This window comes from Myotis lucifugus, unplaced genomic scaffold (genome assembly GCF_000147115.1).
Source record: "Myotis lucifugus unplaced genomic scaffold, Myoluc2.0 scaffold_128, whole genome shotgun sequence".
NCBI classification, from domain to species: Eukaryota; Metazoa; Chordata; class Mammalia; order Chiroptera; family Vespertilionidae; genus Myotis; species Myotis lucifugus.
This window is the reverse complement of record NW_005871176.1, coordinates 3,275,207-3,298,156: the sequence shown is the minus strand read 5'-3', so window position 1 is coordinate 3,298,156 and position 22,950 is coordinate 3,275,207. Positions and strand designations below refer to the sequence as shown.

General features: G+C 52.1%; 1 protein-coding gene across 1 annotated transcript in view; it reads left to right on the top strand.

Annotated features, from left to right (window-relative positions):
- The window catches only part of ASAP3 (ArfGAP with SH3 domain, ankyrin repeat and PH domain 3), a 47,052-nt gene extending 26,139 nt beyond the window's left edge, over positions 1-20,913 (top strand). Inside the window, 24 exon segments of the mRNA XM_023758329.1 lie at positions 231-305; positions 1,453-1,502; positions 7,985-8,143; positions 8,396-8,507; positions 8,725-8,810; positions 9,509-9,584; positions 9,761-9,847; positions 10,020-10,129; positions 11,429-11,498; positions 11,812-11,899; positions 12,961-13,009; positions 13,116-13,306; positions 13,392-13,525; positions 13,721-13,815; positions 14,040-14,217; positions 15,122-15,207; positions 15,363-15,478; positions 16,069-16,136; positions 16,227-16,334; positions 16,450-16,645; positions 17,484-17,694; positions 18,667-18,709; positions 18,711-18,758; positions 19,646-20,913. Of these exon segments, the coding sequence (XP_023614097.1) occupies positions 231-305; positions 1,453-1,502; positions 7,985-8,143; positions 8,396-8,507; positions 8,725-8,810; positions 9,509-9,584; positions 9,761-9,847; positions 10,020-10,129; positions 11,429-11,498; positions 11,812-11,899; positions 12,961-13,009; positions 13,116-13,306; positions 13,392-13,525; positions 13,721-13,815; positions 14,040-14,217; positions 15,122-15,207; positions 15,363-15,478; positions 16,069-16,136; positions 16,227-16,334; positions 16,450-16,645; positions 17,484-17,694; positions 18,667-18,709; positions 18,711-18,758; positions 19,646-19,720 (2,511 nt within the window). The 3' untranslated portion in view covers positions 19,721-20,913.
- The last annotated feature ends 2,037 nt before the right edge of the window (positions 20,914-22,950 follow it).

Below are 22,950 nucleotides of genomic sequence, written 5' to 3'. Positions count from 1 at the left end.
TGGGACTGATCGTGGATGTTCCTGGGGCAGTGAGGTGCTGAGGCCGCCTTTAAGGGCTGCAGCTTTTATGGGAAGCTGACTGCACCACCCCCTTCTACCTTCCCATCTTTGCATCTTTCTCTCCCCTGCTTCCTTGACCCCCAGCGATGTCCTTTGCCTCATGATGCTTCCCTGTACTCAAGCCCCTTGGGGCTGGGCAGATGGTCACCCAAGGTCTCTGCTCTTTCCAGGTTCAGAACCTGAACAACATTGTCTCTTTCCCGCTGGACAGTCTGTTGAAGGGGCAACTAAGGGATGGGCGACAGGTGAGTTTCCATGTGGAGGGGAGGAAGGGTACCCAGAGGTGGTGAGATACTGCAAGACAGGGGTGGGCAGGGGACCACAGGGGAGGCCAAGCAAGGCGGTCACAGTAGAAGTACTGACTCCATATTGCTGATCCTGGGGGGACAGGAGCACCTGGCTCTGGGGTTAGCCCGGGATGGCCGGCCTACTGTCTGCCAGGGCCCTGTGTGCAATAGCTCATGGAATTCTTACAGCCTTAGGAGGTGGGTCCTGTAGGTACTCTCATCCCCATTTTGCAGTTGAGGAAACACATGCCCAGGCAACCTGCTTACAGTTCACACAGCCAGTCAGTGGAGGGGCCAGTGTGGGACCCGGACTCCCAATGCATGGCCCATGCATGGCTGCTTCTCTGCACTGGCAGCTCCTGGCTTGAGGCAGAGTGGAGCTCCAGACGGCGGCAATCATCTCCCTGGAAAGGCTGCCCTGGAAGGTCCAGGGCAGGAGCTGTCCTCCCCGCAGAGGCTTCCCTCCTTGCCCCAGGCTAGACTCCAGATTGGGAACCACCCAAACCAGACAGGCAGCTTTTCACCTGGCTGACTGGGGCACCGAAGCCAGGGCTGTTCTGAGGGTGTGAGCAGCTGGGCCCCGGCAAACTAGGCCAGGGACCAGCCAGGCCGCACTGGTTTGCTGTGCGACCTTGGGTAGGAGACCATAGGGGACGCTTTTTAGCTTCTCAGTGCTTCTGTCCTCTACTGAATACCAGGATGATCTACACCAGGCAGGAGAGAATGGTGGGGTAAAGTTGGGGGAGGGGGGGGTCTGACCTCCATCCCCCCCATCTTTATCCTCATGGTGATCTCTATCATTTGGGGGCAGACCCCCCAAATCTCCCCACAGCCCGAGCCTGGGCCCACCAAACCCAACTGATTCTTGGCAACTATGGGAAGAGGTCATGTGGGAGAAGGGGCTCAACCCTGAGAAATAGGGTCAGTTTCTATTGGGGGTTGGGGACATTACAGTCAGGGCTATGGGGGCAGGGGCTGGTTGGAGTATGGCTTGAACAGCATAGAGGAGCACAAAAGTGCAGGGTTCCCCTGAAGGAAGCAAAGTGTACTGTTGATTGCACACCCCAGGTGCCCCTGTGGGCAAATTGTTCTTTCTAAACCACAGGATTCCAAAAAACATCTGGAGAAGGCGTGGAAGGACTATGAAGCCAAAATGTAAGTGGCTGCGGCCAGTGGTTTGTCCAGGAAAGTGACCTTATGTTGCAACAGGAGGCTGGATTGGGGAAGAACCTAACGCTGCCGGGACATGTCACCCAAAAGCACATGACATCTTGCTCTCTAGAGGCGGTTACTGGAAGTGGGGTGGTTGTGGTGGGGGTGGTTTATGAGCAGGCCTCACTGGAGGCTGGGGGTTGAACCACAGACCGCCAAAGGGGAGCTATTGTGAAGGGACCTCAGAATGCTGCTCTTAGAGACCCCGCTGCTCGGTGGTGCCAGGTGTGCAGAGACAGAGAGGAGCTACCATTTCCTGAACACCTCCATACGCTGATCATTTAACCCTCACAATCACCCAGCCCTGGGAGGGAGATGTTAGTATCCCAATGAGCAGAAAAGGAGTTGCAGACTCAGAGAGGTTAACTCACTTTCCCAAGACCACACAGCTAGGCAGATCTTGGGTTCGTGTTCCTTGATCCTCTTTCTGCAATACCAAGTGGTATCTATAAACATTTAATTGGAAGAGAGGAGGAAAGGAAGTTGATGTCATACCCTGGCCTCTTGTGAACATCACCAATGACATCATGGGGACAAAAGGAGCCTCGAGGCAGAGTGGAGCTCCAAGGTGACAGAAGGTCATGGTTTGATTCTAGGTCAGGGAACATGCCGGCAGCACAGTAATTTTATCATCTGGTTCCTACATGGTTGAGCATCTACCTAGGAACCAGGAGGTCATGGTTCGATTCCCGGTCAGGGCACATGACTGGGTTGCAGACTGGATCCCCAGTAGGAGGTATGCAGAAGGCAGCCGATCAATGATTCTCTCTCATCATTGATGTTTCTATCTCTCTGTCCCTCTCCCTTCCACTCTGAAATCAATCAATCAATATATATATACACACACACACACACACACACACATATATTTTAAAAAAGAGTGGGGGAAGGAAGAACTAGCAAAAACTAGGAGGAAAATCTTTAATTCCCAAGGCTGAAGTATTAACATCTTTCTATTTTCTATATATAAAGAAATATTTTTATAAAACTGAGATAATAGTCATACTGTTTTGTAATCTTTTTCGTGCTTAAAAGTGCATCTCTCTACGTCATCACATATTCTTATACAACGTCACTTAAATGGTGCAAGGTGTGCCTACATCTGCATAATCCACAATGTATTTCATCCGACCCTATCATGGGGGAGGCATCCTTGGAACTAAATCTTTGTTCCCACCCATAATTATTTCTGTAGGTTCGATTCCAAGAAGTAGGTTCTGGAGCTTTATTGTTCCAGCTCCCAGAGCCCTGGAGAGGGACCTCCCTGAGTCTGAATGAAGGTCATGACTGCTCCCTCCATCAGCATCTCCATTTACACTCCAGCTGTGGGTGTAGATTCTGTGGTCACATGTGTGGGAGCTATTTTGGGCGTGGCCATCTGCTCTCATTAGAGGTGTGGACACAGGCTATGTTTTTCTTTATAATTTGATGGGGGTCACATGGCTTTTCCTGAGCTGCCTTGACTAGGCCTTAGCCTTTCAGGGCATTGTCTACCAAATGGGAAGAATAAACCCTCCCCTGTTGGCTTTCCCCAAGAAGCTCTGCTTTTACCAGGTTTATATATTGAGTTTGCCTATGAGGTTACACTGAAAGAAAAGATTCTGTGTAATTGATGGGGGAAAGGGCTTGGCTGAGACTATTTAGTGAGTTGTCAATAGGGCCTGGTCTAGAACCCAAAACTTCTTAGTCCAGTGTTCTTCCTGCCATGCTATGTGGTCTCCTGGCTTTGGACATGCGTGTTACATAGGTTGAGCTACATGTCCTGGCACAGGTATCTGTGTATATTTCTTTATATATATGTGTGTTTTTATTGATTTTTAGAGAGAGAGGAAGGGACAGGGTTAGAGAGATAGAAACATTGATGACAGAAACATCAGCAATTGGCTGCCTCCTGCACACCCCCCACTGGAGACCGAGCCTGCAATCTGGGTATGTACCCTGACCAGGAATCAAACCGGTGACCTCTTGGTTTCTGGGTTGACATGCAACCACTGAGCTGCCCTGGTACATTTCTTTTTATGAGTGTTCCAGGTACAGCTAGCTATTGATGAGTAATTCCACCTCATTCTTTTTTTATATATATAATATGTTTTTATAGATTTCAGAGAGGAAGGGAGAGGGAAGAGAGATAGAGAATGATGAGCGAGGATCATTGATTGGCTGCCTCCTGCATGCCCCCTACTGGGGATGGAGCCCACAACCCAGGCATGCGCCCTTGACCCGAATCAAACCTGGGACTCTTCAGTCCTCAGGCTGATGCTCTATCCATTGAGCCAAAATAGCTAGGGCCCACCTCCTTCTTACAAACCAGTCTCGGCAGCAACTGGAAGGGCCCAGGGTCCTGATAGCATCTGTGTGGTACCACCAGCAGACTCATCCCTGGGTTGTTCATGTAGGAGGAGGGTTCCCCTCTCCAGCTGGGGCCCCTGAGAAAGGCATCCCAGGTCCTGTGCAGGGGCCACGGTTGTCTAGGCCAGCGGTTCTCAACCTGTGGGTCGCGACCCCTTTGGGGGTCGAACGATCCTTTCACAGGGGTCGCCTAAGACCATCGAAAAACACATATATAATTACATATTGTTTTTGTGATTAATCACTGTGCTTTAACCATGTTCAATTTGTAACAATGGAAATACATCCTGCATATCAGATATTTACATTACGATTCATAACAGTAGCAAAATTACAGTTATGAAGTAGCCACGAAAATTATTTTATGGTTGGGAGTCACCACAACATGAGGAACTGTATTAAAGGGTCTCGGCATTAGGAAGGTTGAGAACACTGGTCTAGGCTGTTCCACGTGCAGGACTGTTTCCTCATCTGCAAAATGGGGCTAGTGATACCTTACAGGGTTGACGTGGGGGTGAGATTAATGCAGTGCCTATGAAGCACCTGGCCCTGCAGTTCAACAAGTATTTCTTGGCCACCTTTCTGAGCCAGAACCAGGACCAGAATAACACAGCAAGGCGCCGAGAGGCAGGAGCCCAGAGCTCTGCTCCCAGCATTCCCTTGGCCAGCTTGGGATCGTGGGCAATCACTTCCCTTGCCTGGGTCTCAGCTTCATCATCTGTAAAATAGTCCCTGACCATGATCTATCAAAAATGACACTGTGGCCCTAACGGGTTTGGCTCAGTGGATAGAGCGTCGGCCTGCGGACTGAAGGGTCCCAGGTTCGATTCCGGTCAAGGGCATGTACCTTGGTTTTGGGCACATCCCCAATAGGATGTGCAGGAGGCAGCTGATCGATGTTTCTCTCTCATCGATGTTTCTAACTCTCTATCCCTCTCCCTTCCTCTCTGTAAAAAAATCAATAAAATATATTAAAAATAAAAAAAAGACACTGTGACCATCACCAGCTGGGGGAAGGCAAGAAGGAGGGATGGAACAAATCTGAGCACAGTGTTGGGTACCAGCACCGTCCCCAGGCTCTAGCACCAGATAGACCTGGGTTCAAATCCTGCTCTACCACTTAGCTGTGACTTATCATCTTGGCCCCCTCATCTGTAAAATGGGGGATTGCTTTAGTGCTTAAAAATAATAATTAGTGATAATAGCAGCTAGTAGTTATACTTACGTAAGAGCTGCCTTTGCACCAGACACGTGATGAACGCTTTACATCTGTTATCAGATGCATTCCCCTTGGCAGGGAGAGGTGCTGTTATTAAAACTTGGTGGATCCCACTACGTTTTATAAGCAAGGAGAGAGGTGGCTCAGTAAATAGTGAAGCACAGAGTGGCAGTGCCATCATCAGCACAGAGGTGGCAGAAAAGGAGGTGGTTTTGTTCAGGCGGAGGGAAGGGTGGTTGGAACAGGCATCACAGGAGAGGGGGTTCAAGGGCAGGCTGGTGGGTGCTTGATCCGTTTTGATCCCCATCTTCCTCCTCTGTGACCCCCCCCCCCCGTACCTGTTCCCCATTTCCTGAATGGTATTGCTGTCATCCCCTTCTCCAGTTACCTCGGTCTTCCTAGTAACTAGCAATTCAGCACTTTTCTTTTTTCTAGAGAGAGTGTGGAAGGGAGGGGGGGGTAGACAGAGAGAGAGAAACATTGATGTGAGAGAGCCCCAACCAGGGCCGGGGATCGAGCCCGCAACCAAGGTACTTGCCCTTGATCAGAGTCAAGCCCAGGACCCTTCAGTCCGCAGGACCGATGCTCTGTTCACTGAGAAGAACCATCCTAACATTTGAAATGTTTATAAACATTGGTGATCCTTTGAGGACGGGGAAGGCCTGGGAGTTGTTATTTTATGGATGGGTGGGGTGGTGGAATAAAAAGCACTCCCCAGCTATTAGTATGAGGTGTCTCAGGTCATATTAGGCGACTGTGTCAGACTTTGTAGGGTAAACCTCTGTAAATTACCAGAGCTGACGCTGAGGGGCAGAGCTATGGTAATTCACAAAGTCGTGTATAATACTTTACAGCTTATCTTCATCCTAAGCTAACTAACTCTGTCCTTTAATCTCCACTAGACCCTGTATTTAGAATATTGAATAAATAACTAAAAAAAAGTACCCTATACTAAAAAGATGATCTAAAGATTATCATCAATAGTTCTTATTTAGTCATTAGTATCATTATCATCATCATAATCCTGCCATTTATTGAAGGTTTACTGTATGCCAGGGACTATACTAAATGTTTCCCATGTACTCACATCATCTGAGCACTAGGCAGTATTAGTCTCATTTTTAAAAAATATGTTTTTATTGATTTTAGAGAGAGAGGAAGGGAGAGGGACAGAGAGATGGAAACATCGATGGGAGAGAGACATCGATCAGGTACCTCCTGCATGCCGCCCACTGGGAATCAAGCCCGAAACCCGGGCATGTGCCCTGACCAGGAATCGAACCAGGAACCTCTTGGTTCATGGGTCAATGCTCAACCACTGAACCACATTGGCCAGGCTAGTCGCATTTTTGAGATGGAGAAACTGAAGCTTAGAAAGATTTATGAAGGTTGAGTAAGTGAGGGAGCTGCCATTCAGATCCAGAATCCACATTTCTAGCCACTGAACTATATGGTGACTTCCTTTCTGTCCATTTACTCTGCAGCAGACATCTTTCATGCCACCCTCATCTTTTGTAAGAGCTGCATAGTATTCCTACATAGGGACAGAGCATAATTGATTTAACCACTTCCTGTTGATAGACATTTAGCTTACTTTTCATTTTTCACTATTGAAAAATATAATAACAGTGTACACTTGAGAGAGTCCCGCCTCTCCCAGCTGCTCTGCCCGCTCAGTCTCCCGCCCTGCTTAGCAAGCTCCAGGCTCATCGTTGCCAACACACTGCAGGGCCAGCCATGTCTCTCTCTCTACTGCTCCATCTTCAGATCCAAAAAGAAGCATCTGCCCTGATCCAGCTCTTATGCCCCCAACTCCACCGCCCTGCCACGAACTCCCACTTGGAATGAAAAATAACCACTTGTGAGAAAATTTAAATGAAAATTCAAAAGCCTGCATAACCCCACTCTAGAGCAATGGATCTCACCCAGGGGTGATTTTGCACCCCCTCCCTCACCCCCAGGGGACATTTCTGGTTGTTACAACTGGGTAGATTGGCATCTAGTGGGAGAGGTCATGGATGCTGCTAAGCATCCTACATCCACAGGACCCCACCCCACAACCCCCCACCCCGCAACAAAGAATTATATGGTCAAAATGTCTTTAGTTCCGAGGTTGAGAAATGGCTCCACATACAGATTCTGCATTTCAACACTGTCCCAGAGGTCTCACCTCAGTAAGGCCTGAAGCTTTAGTGCCAGAAGGGACCACTCCAGGCCATAGCTCCCTCAGTTTACAGATGGGAAACTGAGGCCTAGAGGGGCCTATAGTCTTCCATGTACTAAGTCTTTTGCATACTTGATCTCATCTGGGTACAGATAAGGGTCCCCATTTTCCAGGTGGGAAGACTGAGTCTCGAAGGAAATAATGCAGCCCATGGCTGTCTTCTCTGCTCAGGGCTGGCACCCACTTGAGATGTCTCCTTTATACAGGTTTCATGGTCACGTGTGCCCAGCCTCCGATATGGAAATACTTTCCTGGCTGGGGGTGGGTGGTCTGATGGGTGTGGCATTTTCGCACAGTTCCTCCCATCCCCAAAGGGGGGAAAAACAGACAACCCTTAAGATCTGCAGGGAGAAGGCCCAGTTACTTTCCGTTACAGGGATGGGAAGCCCTTTCTATCTCACTTACAAAGAAAAGAACGAAGGTTTTCTAAGTTTTAAATGGGAAGCTCCATGGCTCAGAAGCTCCAACCCACTGGGTGCTACATTCCTTCCAGCAAAGTCAGCGGTGGCCACCCCAATTCCCACCTGGCCCTCATCTGAGCTCATCACCTCCCTGAATAAAAACCCTTGGGAAAAAGACCAAGAACCTTGACAGGGTCTGAATCAGGCTCTGCATGGTCTGGCCCCTCTTTAGCTCACCTGGAACCACCTCCCTCTCCATCTGGGCTCCTGATCCCTCCTGCCTCCGGCCGTCACATGCTCTGGTCCTCCTACCCAGCCCTAGATATCTCCAAAGCAACTTCTCAGACTTCAGATCCCAGCTCAAACATCAATTCCTGGGCAGCCGGAAAAGGTCGAGTCCCCCACTTTACTCTCCCACCGCTCTCCTCCCGGCTGTGATTGGATTCATGTCTTTCTCCCCCAAGAGCCGGTGGGTTCCCCGAACCTGCCTTGTTCACCGCGTACCCCAGCCCTCCCACACTGATGGCGCACAGGAGGGCCCCTCACTCTCCTGTGCCCGCCCGTGGCAGAGAGGAGGATGTAGGGATGGTGGAGCGTGAAAGGGGCCCAGAGATGTTCAGGCCTCTCTTTCCTTGGGGCCTAGGGCCAGGCTGGAGAAGGAGAGGGACCGGGCCAGAGTGACAGGGGGAAGTCACGGGGAGGTCGCCCAGGACACACAGAGGGAGCGGCGCATCTTCCAGCTGCACATGTGCGAGGTAACGGCTGCTCCAGAGCGGGGAGGGTGGGACGTGTCCTCCCGTCTGCCTCTCCTGCACCTCCCAGGGCCCAGGCACAGGCTCAGCTCAGGCCCTAGTCAGATGGCCCTTGGGATGTCACCAAGCTTCAGTCATGGCCAAGAGGGGGACTGCAGGCCCTTGTCCCAAGGATTCAGCTTCTGCTCATGTGGCACATCTTCCCCTCCCTGCCCCCCAGTATCTGCTGAAAGCCGGGGAGAGCCAGATGAAGCAAGGCCCTGACTTCCTGCAGAGCCTCATCAAGTTCTTCCATGCCCAGCACAAGTAGGTTTCTCCCCATGTCCCCAACCCTAGCCCCGTGTTCCTCGCCCCTTAACCCGTCAGGCAGCAGAGAACCAGGCCCAGGCCCCGGGTCTGGCAGACCCCCAAGGACTCTGTGTGCCTGTACCTTCTTGGTAATGTTTTCACAGCTCTTCTTTACTGAGCACTCTCCATGAGTCAGGCCCTCAGTACTTGACTCACTTGATCTCACTCAATCCCCTCACGCCCCTGTGAGCAGGTATTGTTATTGTCCCCATTTTACAGATGTGAAAGCGGAGGCTCAGATTTACTAAGCTCACACAGCAAGTAAACTGGGATCTGGACCCAGACATTCTTTTTTTAAAAAAATATATTTTTATTGATTTCAGAGAGGAAGGGAGAGGGAGATAGAAACATCAATGATGAGAGAGAACCATTGATCGGCTGCCTCCTGCACGCCCCCCATTGGGGATCAAGCCCGCAACCCGGGTATGCGCCCTTGACCGGAGTCGAACCCGGGACCCTTCAGTCCCCAGGCCGACACTCTATCCACTGAGCCAAACCGGCTAGGGCTGGACCCAGACATTCTAACTCCAGAGGGCCTGTTCTTGACCATCAGACTCTACTGCCCGGTGATCCTTGGAGCACCTTCTCCCATACTTCGTGTTTCATCTCTCATTTTCATTTCTCTCTGGTCCCTTGTTTGGCTTCGCACCTCTTAGCTTTTTCCAAGATGGCTGGAAGGCTGCTCAGAGCCTGTCTCCCTTCATCGAGAAGCTGGCAGCCTCGGTACATGCAGTAAGTCGGGCCTTACGCTTTGGCATGTGGTCAAGCCCCCTGTCCTTCTGGGAGAATCTGGGTGTGGAAGAGCTGCCCCCCGCCCAGAGAGTGAGGCTCCTGCCCTGCTGTGCTGGTCTGGACTCTGCACCGGGCACATCTGCTGGCTGATGATGGGGTCTCGCCCTCTCCCGTAGCTGCGCCAAGCCCAGGAGGAGGAGCTACAGAAGCTGACCCAGCTCCGGGACTCCCTCCGAGGGACGCTGCAGCTTGAGAACAGAGAGGTCAGCCCCTGATGCATCCCAGGAGTGCTTTCCCCCAAGGCACACCCTGTGGGAGGTGGGGGGAGGGGCGGGGGGAAAGACTTCTCAGAGTCCCCTGAGGTCTCCTCGCAGGAGACCCCTGCAGAATGGGGCTCTTCCCACCCTGAGGTCTCCTTTCATGTCTGGGGAGCAGGAGAACATGAGCCGGAAGAACTCAGGAGGTGGCTACAGCATCCACCAGCACCAAGGCAACAAGCAATTTGGGACGGAGAAGGTGGGCTTTCTATACAAGAAAAGTGATGGGTAAGTGACTTGGAGAACTTTAAGTAGCTTGACCAAAGCCACACGGGCAGTAAATGTCAGGGTTGGAGTTACTGACCAAAGGGACTATTCTTATCACTTGAGGGTTCTTGGACCCTCCACTCTGGCAATGCAAAACCATCACAGTCCTGGGCACGTGAGCTTCTAAAAGCCACGGTTGGTCTTAACTCGAAGAAACATAGCAGCAGCGAACACTGTTTGAGCATTTATGCCCTAGAGCAGCGGTTCTCAACCTGTGGGTCGAGACCCCTTTGGCGGTCAAACGACCCTTTCACAGGGGTCGCCTAAGACCATCCTGCATATCAGATATTTACATTATGATTCATAACAGTAGCAACATTACAGTTATGAAGTAGCAACGAAAATAATTTTATGGTTGGGTCACAATATGAGGAACTGTATTTAAAGGGCCAGAAGGTTGAGAACCGCTGCTAGAGAGTCTCCATGCCCTCACTCTTAACCTCTGCAATATTCGGAATATGCCTGGAAATGGAAGTGTTGCCTGTGCCTTCCTCTCTGGTGTAAAAAAATCAGTCTGGGAAACGCATAGGCCCTTATGGGAAGTGTTCATGTTACTACTTTCTTTCTTTCTAAACATTTAATCACCTTTATTTATTTATTTTTTGTTTGTTTTTGTTAATCCTCACCCGAGGATATTTTTCCATTGATTTTTAGAGAGTGGAAGAGAGAGGGAAAGACAGAGAGAAACATCGATGTGAAAGAAACACATCGATTGGTTGCCTCCTGCAGGAGCCCTGACCAGGGCCCAGGCCAGGGAGGAGCCTGCAACCAAGGCACATGCCCTTGACCGGAAATGAACCCAGGACCCTTTGGTCTGCAGGCTGATACTCTATCCACTGACCCAAACCAGCCAGGGCCCTGTTACAGAGAAGAATAACTCTGTTAAACCAATTAATATTTACAGAAGTGTTAAGATCTCTGGAGCATGGATTTGCTAATTGTATTTTTAGCGTCTCAATATTCATGTTGCTTTGTGTTTAACCATAATTCACCTGTTGGGGTCAAGAGCCTGTCCCTCCTCTCAGATAAGGTTGGGACTGTGTCTTCTCCATCAGAGTAGAAGTGCTCAGAAGGTCACGTGCCCCCTTCAGAATAAGGATTCCCAGAGAGTGCGGCTGTTTCCCCCATCAGACCGGGAGCTTCTTATGGGCAGAACTGCGTCTCCTCCTGCAGGAGACCTGGGCCAGGACTCTGTTTTTCTGCTACAGGAGACTTAGGTGTGAGCCTTGGGTCATTGTCTCTCTATCCTCTGGATCCTAGAATTCGAAGAGTCTGGCAGAAAAGGAAGTGTGGAGTCAAGTATGGCTGCCTGACCATCTCACACAGCATGGTGAGGCCGGGAGGGGTGCGGTCTCAGAACACCATGGGTCCTTTCTCCCCTCGGTGTTCTGAGCAGACAAGTGTCAAACCCTCCCCTCTGAGACCTGGATCCAGGTTCCTGGACATGCCCTTTGGCGGGAAGGATGGGACCCAAAGCTCCCAGCCTGGTGTTGGCCCACACTCCACGACCTGGAGGTGCTGGGAGAGGGGACACATAAACAGGAACAGGATTATGCCCATTTAACAGATTGAGAAACGGGGGCCTAAGAGTTTGGGAGACCCAGAGGGTAGCATGTACATCCTCCGTCCCCAACTTCCCACAGATAAACCGGCCCCCAGTGAAGCTGACCCTGCTGACATGCCAAGTGAGGCCAAACCCCGAGGAGAAAAAGTGCTTTGACCTGGTGACTCGTGAGTAGTCCCGGCCCCTTCCCCACACTGCCCCAGGCTTCTCCAAGAGACCCGTCAGCCACCAGGAGGCTGAGCCAGGGCCCGTGTCCAGTTCCACATGTTTGTCAAACAGCCACTACTGCAGGCAGAAGACTCCCTAGGCCCTGGACACTCTGTAAAGCATATTTGAGTGGACTTGGAGGGGTAGATTTTGCAATTATTAGTACTTTGGAGCCTTTGGTGCCAGGCTTTCTCGGGGCAGGCGTAGGCTGAGAAAAGCCTAGTCTCATCCTTAGGGAGCCCTCTCTGGCAGGGCTGTGATTGGGGACCCAGGACTGTAAGAAGAGGGGGGTGTCCAGAAGAGAGGAGCAGATATAGCACTGTCAAAGATTAAAGAGAGGAAGGCCTGCCCTGCTCTGGGCAATCAGGAAGGCTGCTTGGAGGAGGCAGCACTTGACATTAGCCTTGAAGGACACAGGAGGTAGAGTTTGGGGAGGGCATTTCAGGGGACAGGATTGGCATGAGGAAAAGCATAAAAACAGGAGCGTGGGTCTGGCCAGTTTAGCCAGAATGTGGGGTTCGCATAGGCGTCGTAGGAGATGAGGCCTAGGAATGCCTCTTAAAGGTTTGGATCTTGTTTCCTGGCAGTAGGGAGCCAAGGGGGGTCTTGGGTCAGGGTAGTGGTGTGGTTAGAGCAGAACCTTAGGCAACAACAGTCTGGCAGTTGGTACCGGCTGTGGGGAGCAGAAGAGATGGAGAGCCAGGGAGACCAGATAGGGGGCCGAGGGCAGGTGGGGTGGTGGCAGTGGGTTCAGAGGAGACTGCCTCTGAGCTGCGTGGGGTCCTGTGCCCTCGAATACCTCCCCTGACCTGGAACCCCAGCTGCACACTGAGAGCCTTGCTGGGATCCTACTTTGGAGGTGATTTCTGAGAAACTGCCCCCTCTGCTGGCCACTGCCGTTACCCGCCCACTCCTAGCTTGGCAGAGCCTGGCCTTAGGGACAACAGCTCAGTCTGGATCCAGTGGTTCGGGTGAGGGCTCCCTGGGCCCAGGGAAGGCCAGACATCTCCTCTCCCAACAGACAACAGGACGTACCACTTCCAGGCGGAGGACGAACATGAGTGTGAGGCGTGAGTGCTCCCCCACGACCAGCCTGGGGGTGGGAGCAGGGGAGCCTGGTGGGCAGGACCCCAGGCCAGGGGTGTCATCCCCCGCGCCCCCATGCCCTCTCCGCAGGTGGGTGTCAGTGCTGCAGAACAGCAAGGACGAAGCTTTGAGCAGTGCCTTCCAGGGGGAGCCCAGTGGCATCCTGGGGCCCTGGGGGGCCGCCGGGCTGGACGGGGAGCTCCAGGACCTCACCAAGCTCCTCATCGCCGAGGTGAAGAGCAGGCCCGGGAACGGCCAGTGCTGCGACTGCGGGGCTGCAGGTCCGGCGGTGGGGCCACCCCCAGGAGGGAGGTGGGAGTGGAGGCGGGGGCCGCACCTCCAGGAACGAGCTGCTCTCCTTCGCAGACCCCACGTGGCTCAGCACCAACCTGGGCGTGCTCACCTGCATCCAGTGTTCGGGCGTCCACCGCGAGCTGGGCGTGCGCTTCTCGCGCATCCAGTCCCTCACCTTGGACCTGCTGTGCCCCTCGGAGTTGTTGGTGAGAGTGGATTCCGGGCGAGGTTTGATCAAGAGGCGGGCTTGGGCACAGTGGCTCAGCCAGAGCTTGGGGGGGCGGGGGGAGGGTGCCTGGAGGGGGGGAAGGGAAGGTGACAGTCAGGGCTGGGCCTCTGAGGGCTCAGTCCTCCAGGGGGCGCTATCCTAACCACCCCGTCTTACTTTCCTGTGGCTCCAGCTGGCCTTGAACATCGGAAACACGCGCTTCAATGAAGTCATGGAGGCCCAGCTGCCCTCACATGGCGGCCCTAAACCCTCAGCTGACAGTGACATGTAAGGGGACTCTCAGATGGAGGGCGTCCTGGCTGGGGATTCCGCTTCCCCAGCTCCCAGGGTCTCAGGAAGATCTTGGACGGGAAGTCTGGGGAGAGGGGAGCCTCAGGTCTGGGAGAGTCCAGGACAGGCTCTCGGAGAGCTGTGTCTCCTGTGGGAGGGCTCCCGGGGTCAGCTGGGTGGGCAGGGCTAACTGAGGTCCTGCATGTGGTTGTCCTTGGCAGGAGTGCCCGCAGGGACTATATCGTGGCCAAGTATGTGGAACACAGGTTTGCCCGGCGGTCCACACCCGAGCCTCAGAGGCTCTGGATGGCCATTTGCAACCAGGACCTCCTGTCTGTGCTGGAGGCCTTCGCTAATGGGCAGGACTTCGGGCAGCTGCTGCCAGGGCCTGAGGGGCAGGTGAGAACCCCCTCCAGGGACCACTTATAACCCACCCGCACGTACATATGCCCCAGGCCTCTGGGACCAGCTGTCACGCCCCTCTGCCCACCTCTGACATCTGCTCAAACCTCACCCATCAGAGGGGTAAAAAGGAAAGAGCGCATGTTCAGTCAAGCAGACCCGAGCCAGAATCCGGGCCCTGTCTTTCCCTAGCTGTGTGGTCCAGAGCGGGTTGCTTAACTTCTCTGAGAAAGAGATGAGAAAATGATAGCACCCACGTTGAAATGAGAATTGTCGTGTGAGTAAAGGGCCTACTGCATAATACTAGCATGTGTGCAGTAAATTGTTAGTATCTCTATTTTTCTTGAGTACCTTTAGAAATGGATGAAGGTGGGTCATATTAGAGCAGGGAAGGCCACTGTATGGCATTTCCAATAACAAACATCATATGAACTGGGGAGTCGGGGGGAGAATAGCAGAGACATTTGAAAGATTAAATCAACAGGAGTTGCTGAACATCAAAAATTGGGTGGCATATCTTTGAGCGGCCTGATACCTCTGTAGGCTGTCCAGCGGGCAGGAAAGTGCCATATGACAGGGAGGTAAGCACCTGGAACAGCCCCTGAGTGACAGCGGAAACACGAGGCTCGCTGAGGTCCTGGTGGCAGTGAGAGGAACAAAGAGAGGAGCCCAGGGCCAAGAACCAAGTTAGGGAAACGTCTTCTATTGGTGGCAAGAGGAGCCAGAGCCACTGAAGGAAGAGATGTCACCCTCCTCTCAAACATGTCCATTCAGTCTCATCTCTCAGGGGTTCTGGCAGCCTCATATCTGGAGGTGTCAGGGGACAGCAGGAATTCAAGGGGGTGATTTGGGGTGGGGGCAGGTGAACCGGGGAAACTCAGAGGGGTGGGTGTGTATTCAGGCACCTGGAGAGCTCGCCCTGCACTTGGCTGTCAGAGTCGCCAACCAGGCCTCCCTGCCCCTGGTGGATTTCATCATTCAAAATGGGTGAGAACCTCCTTGCCTGTCTGTCCATGTCCTCACACTGCCCCTGGCCTTGCTCTCCTCCCTCCCCTCCCTCCTCTCCTCTTCCTCTTTTTCCCCCTGACATTGACCCCTCACCTATCTATTCCCCTTCCTTCTCCCTGACCATACCTCCCCAGCGGTCACCTGGATGCCAAGGCTGCTGATGGGAACAGTGCCCTGCACTACGCTGCTCTCTACAACCAACCTGACTGCCTCAAGCTGCTGCTGAAAGGGAGAGCTTCGGTTGGCCCAGGTGGGGCTCAAACACCTTCTCCATCAGACTCCCACCCGTGACTCCCCCTCATGTGGGACCCCCTGCCTTTCTCCCAGAGAGCCCTGGCTACGAGCATGGACTTCACGGTCCAACTTGGGTCCTCATCCTGGCTTGCCTCTGACCATCTGTGTGACTGTGGGGTTTGTCCATTCAGTTCTTGAGCCTCAGTTTGCTCATCTGTAAAATGGGAATAATACCACTGACCTAGTAGGCCTGCTAAGAAGGTAAAATAAAATATTGTTTCTGAAAGTACCTAACCAAACAAATAATGAGCTGCACCTGAATTATAGTGATTGTAATGGCCACCGTTTACTGCTTAACATGTGCCTGGCAATGTGCCAAGTGCTCTACACATATTAACTCATTTAATTTTCACAACACCTGGTCAGGTAGTTGCAAGTGTCATACTCATTTTATAGATGAGAAAATTGAGGCCCAAGGTCACTCAGCCAGGAGGTAGCAGAGCCAGGATTCAAACCCAGACAATTTGATTCCAGTGGCCCATCTTAACCTCTAAGCTATCAGGTGACTTTGACCCTGACTAAGACTCCTGACTTGACCCCTCACAGTGAATGAGGAAGGAGAAACAGCTCTGGACATAGCCAGGAAGAAGCAACACAAGGAGTGTGAGGAGCTGGTAAGGTCTAGGGAAGGAGGGGTACCCTGACCCTTTCTCTCTCTCCTCTGAGCCCGGACCCTCTGAACTGCCAAGGCTTTGTTTTGGCAGCTGGAACAGGCCAAGGCTGGGACCCTGGCCTTCCCCCTGCACGTGCACTACTCCTGGGGAGTCTCCACAGAGCCCGGCTCTGACAGCGAGGAGGATGAGGAAGAGAAGGTGGGTCCCAGCCCCTGCCTCTCAGACCGTTAGAACCAGATTGGACCTCATGGGGAGGGGCAGGGTGAACTGGAGAAACCAGGTTGTCCTCCCTCCAACACTTCTGTCCCAGCAGCACTGTCCTCTGAAGCCCCCGGCCCAGGTCCACTGGGCCAGTGGGAGGATGGACATCAGCAACAAGACCTATGAGACCATCACCAACCTGGGATCAGCTGCCCCTCAGAGCCAGAGTGAGGATTGCCCCCCACCCTTACCGGTCAAAAACCCTTCTCGGACCACGGTCCAAGGCCGTGCAGGACATACCAGTGGAGGTATGGTTGGCTGCCCAGAAAAATGCTCATTGTGCCATTCATTGAGGGCCTACTGTGTGCAAGGGCACTGAGCTTAGAGTACATATGTTAGTCCATATCATCCTCACTATCATCTGATAGTTTGGGGGTTATCATCTCCCCCTTATAAGTACAGGAACAGAGATGTTCAGTAACCTACCCAAGACCCCACAGCTAAGTCCCTTGCGTGGTATTCAAACCCAGGTCTGTTTTATTCCAAATCTGTCAGTGTTTCACTTAAACAAAAACAGAAAGACGCATTTATTGAGCCTCTACTATGTCTTGAGGCCTTTGGGGCTACTGAGACACAGTCCAGTGGGGGAGATAAAAACGAATGCAGTCCCTTATAATATAAGGCACAATGTGCTATGGAATGTAAATCCCGGAAGGACAGGGACTTTGAGTGTTTTGCTGACTATTTCTCCAGCACCTGGCATGGTGCCTGGCTGTTCTCAAGAACTATTTGTTGAATGAATGGACAGGCTTGTTCTGGGAGTTCAGGGAAGGAGAGACCATGTCCTGTTGGGACTGGAGGGTGGCTTAGGAAGGCTTCCTGGTGGGGATGGCCTCTGAGCTGAGCCTGAGGGATGAGCAGGAGAGCCCAGACCGAGGAGAAGGTGTAAGCAGAAGCAAAACCAGCCCTGGCTGTTGTGGATGAATGTTGTGGATGAAGAAGACTGCCGTATGATGGGGGAGAGCTGAAGGACAGTGCTATAGAGATAGATGGGGGGTGAGGAATGGGAGATCCTAGAGGCCAAAGACTACTTTGAAATTGAGCAGAATAAGAGATAAATACAGGCTGTATCACTTCTGATTCCAGATCATCCCGAAGTCCCCAGCCTGAGCTCAGAGTCTCCTGGGGCCCCCGAGAGCCAGAACAGTCCAACGTCCTCCTCCTCTAGCCTTACAAGTCCTGTGGAACTTGGGGGTACCAACCAAACCCCACCCAGCTCTGAAGAGGGTCTCTGTGAGCCCCCAGGCACCTCCCGACCCAGCCTGACATCTGGAACCACAGCCCCCGTCAGATTCAGGTTGGTCAGAGCCCAGCTGTGCAACCCAGGCAAGTGTCCTGACCTCTCTGAGCATCCATTTATTTCCCCACCTCTGCACTGTGTCTGCCAGAAAACTGGGATACCTTCCAGCTCTGAGGCCCATGACTAACACAGAAATGCTAGAGCTTAAATGGAGGGTGATTGGACCTCCCGCCCCTTTACACACCTGCTCCTGGGATGTTGATTAAGAATCTGGGGCGCAGCCCTAGCCGGTGTGGCTCTGTGGATAGAGCATAGGTCTGTGGACTGAAGGGTCCCAGGTTCGATTCCGGTCAAGGGCACATGCCCCGGGTTGCCGGCTTGATCCCCAGTGGGGGGCGTGCAGGAGGCAGCCAATCAATGATTCTCTCTCATCATTGATGTTTCTATTCTCCCTCTTCCTTCTTCTCTGAAATCAATAAAAATATATTAAAAAAAAAAAAAAAGAATCTGGGACGCAGACTGCTGAAGCTGGAGTGGAGAAGGTGGGAACCTGTGTGGCTTGTTCTAGAGCAGCGGTTCTCAACCTGTGGGTCGCGACCCCTTTGGCAGATAAACGACCTTTTCACAGGGGTCGCCTAAGACCATCCTGCATATCAGATATTTACATTACAATTCATAACAGTAGCAACATTACAGTTATGAAGTAGCAACGAAAATAATTTTATGGTTGGGTCACAACATGAGGAACTGTTGTTTAAAGGGCCAGAAGGTTGAGAACCACTGCTCTAGAGGCTGTCGGTGGGGCATTCGCTCTGTCCCTGCCTTCAACCCAGGATCCAGTCCTCTCTTCCTTACAAACTCTTCCAGTTCGGAGTGTGGGGAGTAGACAGGGAAATCGCCAGAGCTCTCTGGAGGCCAGGGGCCTCGTGGACTCTAAGCCCCAGCCTCGCTCCACACCTGAGCCCTTTCTCTCTGCTCTGGGAGGCTCTCTAGGGAAGGGGGTGACATTGGCCTCTCCCTGCTTTCCAGCTCCGAGAGCACTCGTTCCTACCGGCGGGGGGCGCCAGAACCTGGAAGACTGTCCCTCAGCCACGCAGCCTCCACCCAGAAGGAACATGCTGGTAGGTAGGAGCTCAGGACTGTGGTTGGAGGGGAGATGGCAGAGTACCTGGGGGGCAGAGTTGGTCAAGAGTGGGTGTATTGGGGTGGGACACCTCTCCCCAGGATCGGGGTACACAGTTTGGCCATTCCCTGTCCTGGTGCTCCGCCTTCCCCACTCCAGCCCAGGGTGGGTGAAGCTGGGGAGCACCCAGGCCTTGAGGGTTGGCAGAGGTGACGAGGCCCAAGCTCCGGCTGCTCCAGGAGAGGATGAGCACAGCTCTCAGCCAGGCTGGTTGCTTCCCTGCAGTTGCAGGATTAGGGTGTCTGTGCACCGTCCTCGGGTTGCCTGACTCTCCCCTTGTGCAGGAGTCTCCTGGAATCTGCCGAGACTGGCGGCTCCCGGGCATAGGGGATGTGCATATATTTCGTTGCGGAACCTGGGAGTGGCCTAGGACAGGGCCAGTAGTGTTGGGAAGGAAGCCTCCTCTCTTCCTTGTTCCCCTGGGAAGTCCTCGGGGATGGTGTTGGTTTCTGTGTGGGGGGTGGAGGAAGGCAGGGGCAGGAGCTGGGTCTCTCTGGGGAATTGTCATCCTCAGTCCACCAAAGTCAGGCACCAGATACCAATCTGTGTCCACAACCAGGTATCCATCACTCAGCCTGGTGCTGACGCCTATTGTTGAAGCGCACATGATAATAAGAGCCCCAGCTTTAGAGTGAGGAGACTTGGGCAAGTGGCTTCACTTCTTTAAGCCTCAATTTCATCGTCTGTAAAATGGGGATACTTTCATCTACCCCCATATTATGATATAATGTCATCCCCATAAGACGTTTGTGAAACTGAGTGAGATAAACAGCTGGCATATAATAAGTGCTTGAAAAATGTCCATTTTCATCCTTCTCTCCCCAGGTTGGCTTCACTGAAGGAGAAGGCTCAAGAACTGGGGTTCTCCCAGCAAGTTCTGTGCTGCTTTTGCAAGACTAGCTCCTTGCTGGCCCTTGCATGCCTGAACCACCCTCATGCTGGACCCCAACGTTCAGAGCTAGGACTTGAGGCCACAAGACTAAGGAGCTGAGGTGTTCACTTCCTTGGGTCGTGCTGTCTCTGTCCCTGTGGCCCTGTGGCTGGCCTTCATCCCTCCATGGGCCCATGCCCCTGCCAAGGATGCTGGGCCCTTCCATGTTAGGGCTGGTGGTGGTTCTTTCCCCTCTATCTCATTGCTCCCCAGGTTGAGGGAGCCCTGTGGCTGGATCTGAGTGCTCCCAGCTGCTTCAGCTGCAGAACCCTCAGTCCCTCATCAGACCAGGACTGTTTCTTCCGTCAGCCTGAGGCTCCACAAGAGTAGGGCCAGACTGGGGACCATCATTCTCCAGACCAGGGATTCTGCCAGACTAGGGACCATCTCCTCATCCATTCATTAGTATTTCTTCACTGAGTTCTGGCTCTATGTCCAGACCTGTACTAGGTACTGCAGATGCCACGTGACTAAGACAAGGGTCCTGCAGATGTGGTCCCTTGCTGGGAATCTGGTCCCAAGGGTTGAGCTTGGGAATGGGCCGGGGCAGATGGTTCTGGCACGAGGGGCAGACTGACCATCAGCTGTGTGACTTTGCAGTTGCCTACAGCCCATCCATCACTCCCTTCGAGGAATAGCACAGCCTTCTGGGGGACCTCTACTACATCCCCAGTCTCCTTGACTTAGCAGGAAAGAAAGGGATGCTCCCAGATGGTGAGTCCTCACTTCTCTCCTCTTTCTCTTGGTCAACTCAGGAGCCTTCCCGTCTCAGGGAAGGAAAGGGTCACAAAAGGAGAAAGGAGAGAGAGAGAAATGAAATGGGAGGGCAGAGACTTGACAGTTCTGCTCCCCAGCGTCAGAAATTCCATCCTGACTTTCAGCCCCATATGAGCAAACACCTAAGCCATCACCAGTCTCTAACACCTCAGCTTTAGAGTCGCTGATGAGCCAGGCCAAACGGGAGGCCAGAGGGTGCCAGTGGCCAACACAGCAGCCTGGCCTGGAGGCTGGGCTGTGTGCCCCGGAGACCTGGCTGCTCTGTGACCCACAGGAACAAAGTCATCTGCTGAGCCCCCAGTGTCTGGTTTTGTTCATCTCTGACTTCATCTCTGAATTGTTCTTTCACTTATCTGTAATAAAAAAAAATTTTTTTTTTAGTAAACCCCTGGTGGTTTTGTTTATGTGATCTGAAGATCAGTAGGGAAGGAGAAGGAATCTTAGGACTTGAAATTCTTTCTCTGGGCCCCGTAAGGGAGACAGCCTGGTGCAGAGCAGTGGTTTGCAACCAGGGGCAATTTTGCCCCAAGAGCCATTTGGGGGTGCAGAGATTTTTGTATTGCTCCCAGTGGCATGGTGCTACTGGCACCTAGTGGCTAGGGGTCGGGGATGCTGCTAAACATGCTACAGTACACAGGTCACCCCCTCACAGCAATGACTTACCCAGTCCAAAGTGTTAACCGTGCCATGACTGAGAAACCCTGGTGGGGAGGAAAGACCACTGGACCAGGAGTGAGGACACCTGCAGTTTAGCTCTGCCCAGTTCTTGTCTCCATTTGATTTCCCCTGAGACAGGTATTTGGGGGCAAGTAGTTTACTTGTGAGGTGATCCCAGGAAGACAGAAAGAAGGTCAAGAAGCAAAAAGGGTGTGTTACTGAAGGGTTATCACTATCTAGGTTACCTTATTGGGGAACCTTTGAGAGACCATATAGATTAGAACATGCCTTCAAGTTGTCCCACTGAGTGAAGAAATCAGTGTTTTTACCACAAACTCTGGTCTCTTATTGGTTGGGCAGGTCCTTACTGGAGGTGTTCATTCCCAAGCTCTTCCAGTCTGCCCCAAGCGAAGTGGGAAGATGTCAGAGTTCGTCCAGGAATTGCCTGCAGGCAACCTCCGGGGAGGACAGGTAGGCAGAGAGCAGAGAGAATATGATGGGTACCAACAGTGTCTGAAACAGTTGAACCTGGGCCTCAGTCTTCCCATCAGTACAATGAAGGGGTTGGACTCATTTTCTAAGGGTCTTCTGAGCCCTGATAATGTAAGAGTCTTGACTTTTTTTTTTTAATATATTTTATTGATTTTTTACAGAGAGGAAGGGAGAGGGATAGAGAGTCAGAAACATCGATGAGAGAGAAACATTGATCAGTTGCCTCCTGCACACCCCCTACTGGGGATGTGCCCACAACCAAGGTACATGCCCTTGACCGGAATCGAACCTGGGACTCCTCGGTCTGCAGGCCGACGCTCTATCCACTGAGCCAAACCGGTCAGGGCTTACTTTTTGTTGTTGTTGTTGTCATACAACTCAGAGTGAGAACTGGTGGAAATTTGAGAAAAATGAAACTTGTTTGTTCTTTTTGTTTTGTTATCAAATGATCTTTAATTAAAATATTTCCTTTGTAGTTCTTAATTAGCTGGGCATTCTACTGCACTACTGTTGATGTCATCTGTGATGTCATGAGGATGGCAGCATTGCAGCCCACAGACTAGGCTGGCCCCAGGCCTCTTTAATGGTTCCAGAGAGTTCTCTAGCTAAAGATTGGTGACACATCTGTTGGGCAATGTTGACGATCCCATCAAAAGTGATATTTCCACTGTGCTTAATGTTTTTTTGTTTGTTTGTTTTTGCTTCTTTCTGTCTCCTGGAGGTTCTTTGAGGGCGTTGATGATCAAGGCAGAGGCAGAAGGTACTACCTCAATATGGGCCTCTCTGTTCTGAATGGTCAGTTTCATTCTAATCCTAAGACCTTTCCAAACACCAGTTGCTTTGGCCAGGTCGTCACTGACCTTTTTTGGAGACACACCCAGGAGGCCAATCTTGGGGGCCAGGGAAGATGTGGCATCACTTCCCCACCCGTGTGTGGTGGAGGCAACCGGTGTCAGATGAACTCTGATTAGGGCAAGTTTCACCTAAGTCTTCTCCAAGCTGAGGCCCAAAAGCACATTTGTTCTTTCTCTTTTTAAAGGCAATCCTTAGTAACTGCAGGCAGCTGTCCCTTCAACCTAGAGGAGCTTGCTTGGAGGTTGGCCAAGAGACCTCCCCAAATCCCAAACCATTAGTCTAACCTTTTAGAAGTAGCCTACAATGCTTTACGTGGTCAGGCCCCAACCATCTCTGATTTTCTGTCATTTCTCTCTACACTCTTCTCACCTCCGTGTTGTAGCCACACCAATTTTTCAGTTCCTGCAACCCTGACATG